Here is a 13,135-nt window from a genome sequence, read left to right as displayed (position 1 = left end):
ACTCCTCACTGCAGGCATGTCATGTGCCTGCCTGCTTCAAGTCCTCTACCATAATCCCTGTCCCCAAGAAACCTAGGATCACTGGACTAAATGACTACAGACCCGTGGCTCTGACATCTGTGGTCATGAAGTCTTTTGAGCGCCTGGTTCTCTCCTATCTCAAGACCCTCACGGCCCCCCTCCTGGACCCCCTGCAGTTTGCATACAGAGCCAACAGGTCTGTAGATGACGCCATCAACATGGCCCTACACTTCATCCTGCAGCATCTGGACTCCCCAGGAACCTACGCCAGGATCCTGTTTGTGGACTTCAGCTCTGCCTTCAATACCATCCTTCCAGACCATCTCCGAGGCAAGCTTTCCCAGATGAATGTGCCTGATCCCATCTGCCGGTGGATCACTGACTTCCTGACGGACAGGAAACAGCATGTGAGGCTGGGAAAGAATGTCTTGGACTCCCGGACCATCAGCACCGGCTCCCCTCAGGGCTGTGTTCTTTCTCCCCTGCTCTACTCCCTGTATACTAACTGCTGCACCTCCACCCACCAGTCTGTCAAGCTAATCAAGTTTGCAGATGACACCACCGTCATTGGGCTCATCTCTGACGGGGATGAGTCTGCCTACAGGAGGGAGGTTGAACGTCTGGTGTCTTGGTGCAGCCACAACAACCTGGTGCTGAATGCCCAGAAGACAGTGGAGATTATTGTGGACTTCAGGAAGCACACAGCCCCACTCCCCCCCATCATCCTGACTGACACCCCATCACCTCTGTGGACTCATGCCGCTTCCTGGGTACCACCATCACCCAGGACCTGAAGTGGGTGCCCACCATCACCTTCGTCATTAAGAAAGCCCAGCAGAGGATGTACTTCCTGAGGCAGCTGAAGAAATTCAACCTGCCAACACGGACGATGATGCAATTCTACACTGCAATCATCGAGTCCATCCTCACCTCCTCCATCACCGTGTGGTACGCTGGAGCCACTATCAGGGACAAACAGAGACTGCAGCGTGTTGTGCGCTCTGCTGAGAAGGTGATTGGCTGCAGACTCCCATCTCTGCAGGACCTGTACACCTTCAGGACACTGGGGCGTGCAGCTCGGATCTCAGCTGACCCTTCTCACCCTGGACACAGTCTGTTTGACCTGCTCCCCTCAGGCAGGAGGCTCCGGTCCATTCGCACCAGAACCTCTTGCCATAAGAACAGTTTCTTCCCCTCTGCTGTTGAACACATGAACAATAACCGTATGACTGTTCCCACCACTAACACATGACCCTACGCTGTGTTCACTGCATCATTCCATGTTTGGCATTGATCACCACCTGCACTCATGTATATATCATGTATATATCTATCTATCTATCTACTTAGCACTTTTAATTCTTATTCTCATTTTTATTTTCATGTCTATTTAAGCTTAATTTATAACAGTATGTTTGCACTGAAGCACCGCAGCAATTTCCTAATGTTGTAAACCCGCTCAACATTTGGCAATAAAACCCTTTCTGATTCTGATTCTGTAAAAAGCATGATGGTGTATTAAGTATTCCAAAGTATTCAGAATACGTTACTCTCATTGAGTAACGTAACGGAATACATTACAAAATACATTTTGGGACATGTATTCTGTAATCTGTAGTGGAATACATTTTAAAAGTAACCTTCCCAACACTGACCTTAGGTTGCACATACTAGTTTTAGAAGTTACATTTCTCAGAAGGGTGGCTGTTCCTTAGAGATAGGATGAAGAGTTCAGTCATTGGAGAGGGGCTCAGAATAAAGCTGCTACTCCTCCACATTGAAAGGAGCCAGTTGAGGTGGTTTGAGCACCTGACGAGGATGCCTCCTGGGCGCTTCTGGTGTGAGTTCTTTCGAACCACCAGAAGGAGGCCGGCCCTGGGGCAGACCAAGGAGACTCTGGAGAGATTTATCTTTACTTGTGTTGCTTGGAAATGTGATGCCCCATACAAACAAAAGAAAATGGATGGACTTTAAAACCTCTTGACCAAAATTTTAAAGCTGAAATGTGTGAGAAGTGGACAACAAGCTGAAAATGGCAATCCACAGATATAATAAAAAATACATGGAAGAATTTAAGCTCGGTGACATCTGACGAGTAACCACCCTCATTTGCATATTATTGTTACTTTTTTTCCCTGTTTCCTTCTTTTTTTAGTACAGTAATGACACACACACACACACACACACCTACACACACACACACGTGCGTACTACTATACTTGTATTGAATTGTACAGTGTCTCTTTTACCCTGAGAAATGAGTCAAGGGATCCATTCTCCATGAATTCAGTGATGATCATTACAGGGCTGCTCTTGGTAACCACTCCCTCCAGATGGATGATGTTGGGATGATCAAACTGACCCATGATAGATGCTTCACTCAAAAAGTCCCTCCTCTGGCGTTCAGTGTACCCTGCCTTTAAAGTCTTGATGGCCACCAATATCTCCCTTTTCCCAGGCTGTCGGAGGTTTCCACTGCACACTTCTCCAAACTCTCCTATCAGGTTTACAGTAGGTAAATGACATGTAATGTATTATAATATATTCATTTTGTATCATCTTCTGTAACTATCAAAGTTTTTGTAAACTGCTGTAATCTAGGCAGACATGATAGAGAACAATTAGGCAGAAAAGCTATGTTTAAGTTGATTTTAGTTCCAAGCACTGTCACAACAGTACAGTGACTTCTTAATCTAACCTTTGATAAAGAAACCTTTAATATTACCTTCTTTGAATAGACAATTAATATACTAATAAAGGTCAAGACAGTCACATTCTGACGTACTAAGTATCATAAACCTCACCAATCACTGCCTGTCTTTACTTACACCTAATATCGTTTCCTTTCTAAGGCATCTCTTTGTTTTACCTGCTCCAATCACTTGTTCAATCTTTACACAGGAAATGTCAATTTCCTTAGCAAACTCTCTAACCGCTTCATTGGGATCTTCATATGTGAAGGGGTCAATGTAGATCTTCATTCCCGGTGACACTTCAACAGAAAAATAGAAGAAACAGCAACAGATATATATGCAAAAACTGAATCGTGAAGACACAGGGAAACTTGATTTCTTTCTGTCATTTTTTGCCACATCCAATCTTGAAAAAACATTAATTTCATAAAATACAGCACTAATGGCTATCAGTCTTAATGTCAACAACTTTTAGAAAAAGGTACATACTGTGACCACTGGTGTAATGTTGGAGTTTGTCTGTATATTCAGATTCTGGTCTGTCAGAATTTCTTTTGCTGGAAACAAATACAAAAAAGTCTGCATGTAGATCCATCAACTCGAAAACAAAAACTAAATCTACTAATAACATAAACTATTAAACAAAACAGAGCACAGGCTATACTATACTATATGGTGTACAATAAAGACTGATGCATGACAAAGACAACACAAAATATATGTTTACTAAGTATATAATCATGACCTGACATAGTCAAGTCTTGACTTTGAACTACTCCAGAAAAACAAACAAACCGTGTGTTTCTACCCTATTTAAAACTGTCCACTACAAAGAAGCCCATAATTGGCTTTCAATTAAATATGTCTGTGAAGGTTCTTAGTCAACCAGGTCATTGTAGTCTAAGGAGCTGGAAAGAAAATCCTGGGCCTTCTGAACCCAGGAAATCCTCAGAAAATCACATGATAGGGTGGGACTAGGTTTCACAATGAGTTCACCCGAAACCTTGGCTGATTGTGACCTACACCTGTTTTCACACCTCGGCTCGTGTGATCAGGTAGAGGATCATTAGGGGGTCCATGGTCCCTCTTGGGGGCACACTCCCATAGGGCTTAAATCTGGGACTCTCCACCATTTGACCCTAGAACTGAAGAAGCTTCTCAGATGAGAGGCGAAACGTCTTCAAGCAACTTAAAGAAGAACAGACGCTTCTTAATTAAATACATAATTTTACACTAAATTGCATGTTGCCACTAGGGATGGGTACCGGTATCCGGTGCCATTATAGCACCGGTTCTGACATAAACGGTAGTAACCAGACCGGAAAGCAGCGCACATTTCCGTGATTTATTTCAGTGCTTTTTTTCCCCTGAAATGTCATACACTTTGGATTCTAGCCAATCATTTTACCTTTCCAAGGATAGTAGGCGGGCCCAGGTATGTACGTTCTTTTAGAGCAGAGCTGCAGATTAAAAATGCCCAAGACGAAGCGGTCAACAGTCTGGCTGTACTTCACAGCAAAAGATGCAAACTCAGCAGCCTGCAAAAAGTGCTTTAAGGTGATACTGTGCAAAGGAGGTAACACCTCGAATCTGATGAAACACCTGGTGACGCATAGCGTTTTTTTAAAAGCCGAGAAATGCACCGTATTTGATAGCTTGCTGCAAGACCTCACACCGAGTGGTGCCTGTTATCGGACCCGGAGTTAGCAACATCCCCCAAGAACCCGAAGAGGAGAGTCCTGGCCCCTAGTCCTGCCAGTGTAGCAGAAATGATGACGGATGATGATGGTAGCAGCAGCCGTTCTTCTCTGCGTGAGTAGCTTAACCTTCCTGCCTTCTTGGGACCTTTTTGTGCCACTGCTATGTGTTAAATGGCTGCCATTTCCACTGTGTTCAGTGGAATATAACCAAACTTGCCACAGGATAGTTTTTACCTGTCAATGTTAATATTCCAGTGTGAATTCCTTAAATCAGCCTAAAATGGCTGAGCAGCAGAAATCCCCACACCCATCACCCTGGGGACCATTTTCTGCCCATTGACTTCCATTATAAACGCTATTTTTCAACCCCAAATTATCATCATATGATTTTATTTTTTCTTCTTTTCTTGGATGTCAATGAAGACTCAGGGCCTTGAAGTTTTAATTTTTAAATTGCAAAAAAAATGCAAAAAAAAAATAATGGCAGGTCAAAATGTATGTTGGTGCCAATCTTTGGTCCATCTAAAGGCCTACTTATAATGACAATCACATATTACTTCAACTGGTTTTTTGTGGAAATATTTAGTTTCGTTTTTTGGTTTTTGGGGCTTATAACACAGGGCGCTCATGTAATAACACTGGGATTTGAAGGGTTAAAACAACGAAAATATAATTAAAACTTTACATGAATATTTCAGGGAGAAGTAGTTTTACAAGGTTGGCTAATTTAAAGTGGAATAAAATATGGATATATGGTCTTTTTATGGCGTGGCTGAGAATGGTCCCTAGGGTGATGGGTGTGAGTTTTTTAAAGGATGGCAGGAGGGTTAATGTTGTTCGTGTGTAATTTACATTGAGTAGGCTAACCACGTTATTACATTAATGCATGTAAGGTGAACTAGCAAACACCGTCATAGTTACAGCGGCTGTCTTCTTGTTTGATGGCAGATACTCCCTTCACCCTGGCCAAAAAGGCTAAAATGACCAAAGAAAAAGTGGAAAACAGCTAAACATGAGAGGTTTTTGGACAAAGTTTGTGTTTTTTCCATTGTTTAAGCACTGCTTCCAGCCAAGAGTGATACCATATATGCCCTATAGCTGCAGAAAAGGCTAACATTGTTATCTTTTTACAAAAAAACAGCTAAACATAAGAGGTTTTTGGACCAATTTTGTGTTCTCCATTCTTTAAGCACCGGTTCGAGCACCGGTTCGAGCACCGTTTAAGCACCGGTACCGTTTCAAAAGTACCGGTTTGGCACCGGTATCGGATAAAACCTAAACGATACCCATCCCTAGTTGCCACCACATAATGCAGTTTTTGTAGGTCAAAGTCATTGAGTGTATTTCTGTAGGATCAAGTTGCAGTTTTATTCATAATCAGCACTTTTGATAAAGTGCTTTCTGTATCATTTCTGTGGCTTTGTAAAAAATTGGTCCAGATTTTTAGACCATAATGTGGTGAAGAGTGGAACATTTTCTGGGGGACAGAGTGGACACAGAGTGGCTCACCTGCGACAAACAATTATGACGACAGTGATGGCAATAATAAAGACAACCCCTGCAGCAGATGAACCAATGATGAGGGGGAGCTTCTCTTGAATAATGGAGTTATATTCTTCTACAGGTGAAAAGACAACAAACCACAAAAATGTCAGTAATTTTTATATTTAGACTTATATATTAGGCAGCACACAGGGTATGAAATAAGTCTGAATTTAGTTTGTCAGCAAATCTGATTCCTACCTTCAGTCATGGTTTGGAAGTACATTTTACCACTGAAGCGTCCAAATCCAGCGACAGTCCGAGCCCGGACCTGAAACACGTATATGGTTCCAGGCCTTAAACCTCGTATGACAGCAGTGTTGGTCTGACTCCTCGTTAGAGATGAGTTCCATTCTGCTTGGTTCTGAATAACACACACCAAAGACTTTAAATCAGGCAGATCTGTCTATAATTAAAACTGTAAGATTTTTGAGTACAATTTAAGAGTCAAAATGTTTCAGGTTCAGATGCCTTGAGGTGACTGCTTTTGCAAATTGGTGCTATATAAATAAAACTGAATTGAAATTAATTCAATCAGTTGGCACTGATGTACCTTCTCATAATACTGCAGTTCATAGTCCAGAATAACACCATTGGGCTGATCTGGCTGGGACCAGGACAGAGTGATGCTGTTAGGAGTTCTGCTAACCTGGTGGATGATGGACACTATTGATGGTGCTGAGAAAAAAACAAAGAGATCTGAAGGGTGTAGAAAACATGCTAACAGACATTCGAGCTACTAAAACAGAAGTTAATACTGAAATCACTGAAATATCACTAGAGTAACATCATGCCTCACCAGCCTGGTTGGTGGTGATGTTGACAGACGTGTACTGTGGTGAATAAGGACTCTGATCAGACACTCCATTGACAGCTTGTATTTCAAATGTGTACTGCGTGTGAGCCATGAGGTCGCTGATATGTACTCGGGTGTTGGTGAGTCCCAGCTGACGTGGGATAAACTGCACGTTGTCACCACAGCGGGTGCAGCCGCTGCGACCGCTGCCACAACTCTTACATATGATGTTGTAAACTACATCTTCTCGGCCACCACTCTCCTTTGGTGGACTCCACTCCAGTATCAGAGAAGTCTCATTTACTATGGAGATGACATTTTGTGGTGCAGATGGAACAGCTAGAAGACAAAGGGAAAACAGAAAATTATGCTAATAGTAATTACTGCCTGTTATAAGTTTTTTTTTTTTTTTTTTATTCTCAAGCTTGCACCTCACTAGCTAAGGATTGCAAGCTCTAGAGGTTTAGTACAGAGACTACATGTAAGAACATCAAGCAATAGAACATCTGTTTGTTCCGATAACCAGATTCCCACTTAGTGTATTTGCATTATCTGGAAAAAACAACAACCCAATTATCTACATGATGATAATGGAAACAAAGTATATTTTTTAAACGTATTACATGTCTTGTGATTGCAAAATAAATAAAAACTAAATACAATTAAAAATCTTCATTTTTGAATCTTCAATTCAAGGGGATCAATGTAGACTCTGGCAGAACATTCAATCAGTTATGCTCCTGCAGGTTGTTACAAAATTGATTGCAGTATCATTGGGTGGGGGGAGGGTCTACCCTTCCTATCTTGCCCAAATTCTGTTTGTGTTTGCCCTGGTCTATTGGATGGTGGCGTCAGTACTGCATCTTTTTCCGGAGGGTTTTTTGGGGGTGGGGTGTATTTATAGGTTATATAATTATAATATAATATTCATAACTTGTAATGACACAAAATTACACACAGGTGAACTCGATTATCAAATTAGGTGATTTCTGAAGCCAACTGATTGCATTGGATTTTATTTAGGGGCATCAGAGTACAGGGGGCTGAATACAAATGCATGCCATACTTTTCAATTTGTTTGAAATTTTGAAAACCACGTATCGTTTTAATACCACTTCACAATTATGTACTACTTTGTGTTGTCACAGAGAACCCCCATTTCAATTCAATTTTATTTTATTTATATAGCACCAAATCACAACACCAGTTGCCTCAAGGCGCTTTATATTGTAAGGTATAGAACTGCTTTGAAATTCATATGAGCTGTTCGCACTAAAGTAAAAAGCACCATCACTTCATGCGGATACCCTCTCCGCGCCAGCTGTGGTCGCAAGGCTGGAGCCGAACAAAAACACCCTGATAACGACTGTGTTTAGTCTGTTCCTTCCCATTCCATGGAAGGCCACCTGGGTTGGCTGGAAGACTGTTTACTTAGCCTAGCAGAGCGAAGGACACTGTCTCAGCTGAACTCTGGACACGCACACACATACATATACACTGATATCCACACACTCATCCCCCCCTTCCTTTCCAAACGCCTTCGATGCTTATTCTCTTCCGATGCTGACGGTGGATCAAGGAGACCAGCGCACAGGCTGCAGGCCCGGATGTACTGTCTAAATCGGCTGTCTCTCACCCTTTACCCACCCCTGTTGCTTGTCATGTGTTTCTTTGGTGTATTAAGAGTTTTTTCATGTGCTATGTGCAGAGGTGTTTTTTTCTGTTCACAAACTGATCTCCCTGTTGGAGCTCAGTTTGGGGGGAGTTATTTTTTTCTCCTTATCTTTCATGTGGTGCATTTTTCCATTGTTATACCTCTCTGACCTGTCTTCCCCATGTGATGTTTTGTGTAATGTATGTATGGTCGGAGGGTAAGATGGCGCCGCCATTGCGTGCAATAGGTCGGCAGCCTTATGAAATTTCCCCTTGTGGGACTAATAAAGGTATATCAAATCAAATCAAATCAAAGGTAGACCCTACAATAATACATACAGAGACAAACAGAAAAACAATCATATGAACCCCTTTGAGCAAGCACTTGGGCAACAGTGAGAAGAAAAAACTCCCTTTTAATAGGCAGAAACCTCCTTCAGAACCAGGCTCAGGGAGGGGCAGCCATCTGCCATGACCGTTTGGGATGAGAGAACATTGAACTGATGAAGTGATGGAACATTGACAATGCTCCATCAGATCAGATTATTGTAGAAAAAAAAACTGCTCTTTGCACCTTTCATACTACCAGTATCACTGAAACGACTGACACAGAAATCCTAGAAGCACTTGGGTATAAGATTAAGGATCCAGGTAGAGAAAGCTTCTCCACAGAGAGGGCAGCTGGAAGCCAAAATCAGAGAAGCCCAGAAGGATATCAATCGATGCAAAAGGGTTTCATGAGAGAGAGGTCCTGGATGAAAATAAGGTAAAATTGTGTTTTCAAAACCTAGGATTTAGAAACTGCCAAACAAAGGCTCACAGCTCTGGAAACTAAGCTGAAGAGATAAATCAGAGAAGAGAATGACCTGTTCTGCTAAGATGCATCCAGGGTGTACTCTCTACTACAAGGAAAAAATAGCACACGGGCAGACCCACCCACAACTGAAATTCACAAATAGCACAAATAACAGGGCTCCTCCTAGGTACTAATCCAAACCGGCTAACACAGGGCAGAACAATCCTGATCATAAAAAGAGCCCTACAAACTACTGGCCAAATACCTGTTTCTCCACAACATAGAAGCTCATCTCAGGCATCATAGCAACAGAGCTGAGTAGACACATCAGTCATTACATAAGGACAGCTCATAAAGGTATTGGAAATCACACTAGAGGACCAGAGTGTGGCCAAAAGGGCCGCACTCACCAGTAATGGTAGGGGTACTGGTGGGTGAAACTCATAAGCCAGGGGTGTCCAACTCCAGGCCTCAAGGGCCAGTCTCCTGCAGGTTTTAGATGTGGCCTTCATCCAACACAGCTGATTTAAATGACTAAATTAAACTCCTCGACATGTCCTGAAATTCTCCAGAGGCCTGGTAATGAACATTTGATTCAGGTGTGCTGACCCAGGGTGATATCTAAAACCTGCAGGACACCAGCCCTTGAGCCCTGGAGTTGAACACCTCTGTCATAAGCATTCCACTCTTCAAGTCTTATGATCAATGGAAAAATTACAGTAATAACTCATACTTATTCTCTCCAAGTCATTATTTTGACAAAAAAATTAGATATGACGGTGATTAGACATGCCGTGAGAGTGAAAAATGTGAGTTCCATGTTGACACAGTTCCTTCCTCTGATATATGGTTGAAAAAGACAGCCTCTAACCAGACCCCACTAAAGTGCAGGCGGTGCTAGACTGGCCAGTGCCACCAAACTGCAAGCACTACTATCATTGTTTCATTTGTGCTTTCAGTAAAATTGCCCTAACTTTAATCGAATTCCCTTCTCCAAAAGTCCAGTTATCATTTGATCTCTCTGAAGGACATTTCGCCACCACTTCTATCCTGTTGATGCCTGACCGCACCTGCCAGGTCATTGTCGAAGTCAATGGCTCTGACTCCAGTGTGTGAGCAGTCCTTTCTCACATGTGAGACGGTACACTGTATCTTTGCATATGCTCTTTCTAGGTGTCACTATGGATGATAAGGCAGCAGCATATACAGCTGCAGTATATGCCTTTGCCTACTGGTGGTGGTCAGAGGGCCCGGTGGCGCCAGTGTCTGGCAGCCTCGCCTCTGTCAGTGCGCCCCAGGGTGGCTGTGGCTACAATGTAGCTTGCCATCACCAGTGTGTGAATGGGTGGATGACTGGATGTGTAATGCGCTTTGGGGTCCTTAGGGACTAGTAAAGCGCTATACAAATACAGGCCATTTACCATGGAAGTGTGACAAATTGGTACAAACCATCCTGAGTAGAGAAGGCCATTTTCTATTTGGAATCTGGAGTCAAGGGAATCTGCCAGTAGCCCTTGGTCAAATCCAAGCAGTGCCTAATCGGTCTAGGAGCTCATCAACCCTGCATCATCACAAGTGAGGGAGGCCAAAATGGTGGAATTTGGCACCTCCAGGCCCAACTCATCTCTTTGGCAAGAATACCAGAGGTGCAAAACATCAGCTACTGGTAGACTGAGCAGTCAGCTGAGACTGCAAGACTAGGCTGACCAACCTGTGCACTGCTTGGATTGATTACAAGAAGACCTATGACTCGATGCCCCACACCTGGATTCTGGAATGCCTAGAACTATACAAGATCAACAGGACCCTAAGAGCCTTCATCAGAAACTCAATCAAGTGCGGGATCTACCAAGGGGATGCACTGCTCCCACTGCTATTTTGCATAGGCCTGAACCTCCTCAGTGAGATCACTCACAAGACTGGATATGGATAATGACTACAGAACGGAGCAATCATCAGGCACATCCTCTACATAGATGACATCAAACTATTTACCAAGAGTGCATGAGACATTGATTCACTGACCTGCACCACCAGGATATACAGCAAATACATTGGAATGTCGTATAGTCTGAAGAGGTGTAGTTGGATGATAACAAAATGAGGGAAGGTAGTCAGAACTGAGGGGAACGACTACCAGAAGGCAACATTGTAGACAGTGAGGACAGCTGCAAGTATCTGGGGATCCCACAGTTAAATGGGAACCATGAAGGGGTCGCTAGAAAAGCTGCAACCACCAAATACCTGCAGAGGGTCAGGCAAGTCCTGAGGAGTCAGCTGAAGGGTAAGAACAAAATCCGGGCTATCAACACCTACGCCCTGCCTCTGATCAGGTAACCTGCTGGCCAAAGGAGGAGATAGAAGCCACTGACATCAAGACCAGGAAGCTCCTGACCATGCATGCTCAGTGAATACCTCAGGCAGCAGAAACCCAAGAAAGAGGAGGAACCATTATGGAAGGACAGGTCCCTGAATGGTATGTATCACCGGCAGATAGAGGAAGTGGCTGACATCCAGAAATCCCACCAGTGGCTGGACAAAGCTGGACTGAAAGACAGCATAGAGGCACTAATCATGGCAGCACAGGAACAGGCTCTGAGCACAAGATCCATTGAGGCTGGGGTCTATCACAACAGGCAAGACTCTAGGTGCAGGCTGTGTAAAGATGCCCCTGAGACAATCCAGCACATACACAGCAAATCCAGCATGTCCAAATTAACACTGTCAGATTTGATTTCAACACTATTAAAGTGTCTATATGGGTCCACACCAGAGAGTGTTAATTTAACTCTTTTTGGAGAGTTGGTATGTTAACTCTGATTTAGTGTTAAACACCAAATCTGTCTGGAGTTGATAATTTAACACTTACTAATGCTAACTAGGTGTTAAGAGTTTATATATTAACTCTCAAAGAGTATTTTAGTTTAACTACGTAAGAGTTATCTTCTAATTAATTCTAAAAAGCGGGAATTTTACTGTTCTGAACTTCTAGAAATTTCTTTTGGAAATAAACATTTACTAAAAAGATGCAATTGTTTTTGAAAAACATTTATTCTGAACTGTGCACCACAATTTCAAAACATTTTCTGAAAAATGTAACAGTGTACATGTTCTCACTTTCATAAGAATTTTGTTTATCAAAAGGTCTGACATAGGTGAGCTGGTAAATGCAAATAACAGCATTATCATCACTTATATCTTCAACACAATATGCATGTCCTTCATTCATCACTTTGTGGAACTTCAGCACACTTCTGCTCTCCCCCATATTCCATCTTCACAAGCATATCCTATGTGGAGAATGAATAAAAATTAGTTGACACTAATTAATGGCACAAATAATCCAGTAATCAATTGCAGCACAGTAAAAAAAAAAGAATCCTTTTTGAGCCATTACTTGTGTAAAGTATTTTCCCAAAAGACAAGGACACCAGCAACAGGTAATACTGAACTAAATGTAAAACCTCAACCTTTTTCATTTTTACCTAAACCGTGTGCACAAAACTCTGGAGGGATCTAAATGATAACGTAGAACCCAGTCAGGATATCTGCTACTACTGTTTGCTAGTTTGTTTGTTTTTTTATGAGAGATCGTTTTCAGGCTTCAAGTAGCACCATTATACCAACATTTCACATTCTAGACATTGTTTTAGGTGTATTTGACCAAAAGTTTGACTGAAAATTCACATGCAAGCTTTTTTCAAGGCTGTAGTATTTGCCCGCAAACAATACCTTTCACACAGCTTTGTCTCAACTCCAAAGAGCCACAGAAGTAAAAGCTAATAATAATAATTGAAACAATCTTTGAAAAAATGACTTACCAAGCATGGCAAACAACTCAAATATGTAGAGCAAAATGTTCTGAAACGGCTTCACTTCAGCTTTGATTGGAGCCTATGGTGCTGGGGGCGGAGTCTGTGAATTTACTCTATTG

At 42.4% G+C, this 13,135-nt stretch overlaps 1 protein-coding gene across 2 annotated transcripts in view; it reads right to left on the bottom strand.

The window, feature by feature from the left end:
• LOC146550629 (ephrin type-B receptor 2-like) overlaps positions 1–13,135 on the bottom strand; it is a 90,973-nt gene that overhangs the window by 21,599 nt on the left and 56,239 nt on the right. For both annotated transcript variants that reach the window (XM_085258844.1, XM_085258842.1), the window contains 7 exons: positions 6,756–7,091; positions 6,510–6,634; positions 6,158–6,320; positions 5,924–6,032; positions 3,204–3,271; positions 2,891–3,013; positions 2,271–2,518 (listed from right to left, as the gene is read on the bottom strand). In XM_085258844.1, the coding sequence (XP_085114970.1) occupies positions 2,271–2,518; positions 2,891–3,013; positions 3,204–3,271; positions 5,924–6,032; positions 6,158–6,320; positions 6,510–6,634; positions 6,756–7,091 (1,172 nt within the window). The remainder of the gene's footprint in view (positions 1–2,270; positions 2,519–2,890; positions 3,014–3,203; positions 3,272–5,923; positions 6,033–6,157; positions 6,321–6,509; positions 6,635–6,755; positions 7,092–13,135) is intronic.

Source organism: Mchenga conophoros, linkage group LG20, assembly GCF_057382185.1.
Source record: "Mchenga conophoros isolate Kocher_MC1m ecotype Shallow Benthic linkage group LG20, M_conophoros_male_GT1.1, whole genome shotgun sequence".
Taxonomy (NCBI): Eukaryota; Metazoa; Chordata; class Actinopteri; order Cichliformes; family Cichlidae; genus Mchenga; species Mchenga conophoros.
The sequence above is the reverse complement of the archived record's forward strand: the minus strand, read 5'-3'. Positions and strand labels throughout refer to the sequence as shown.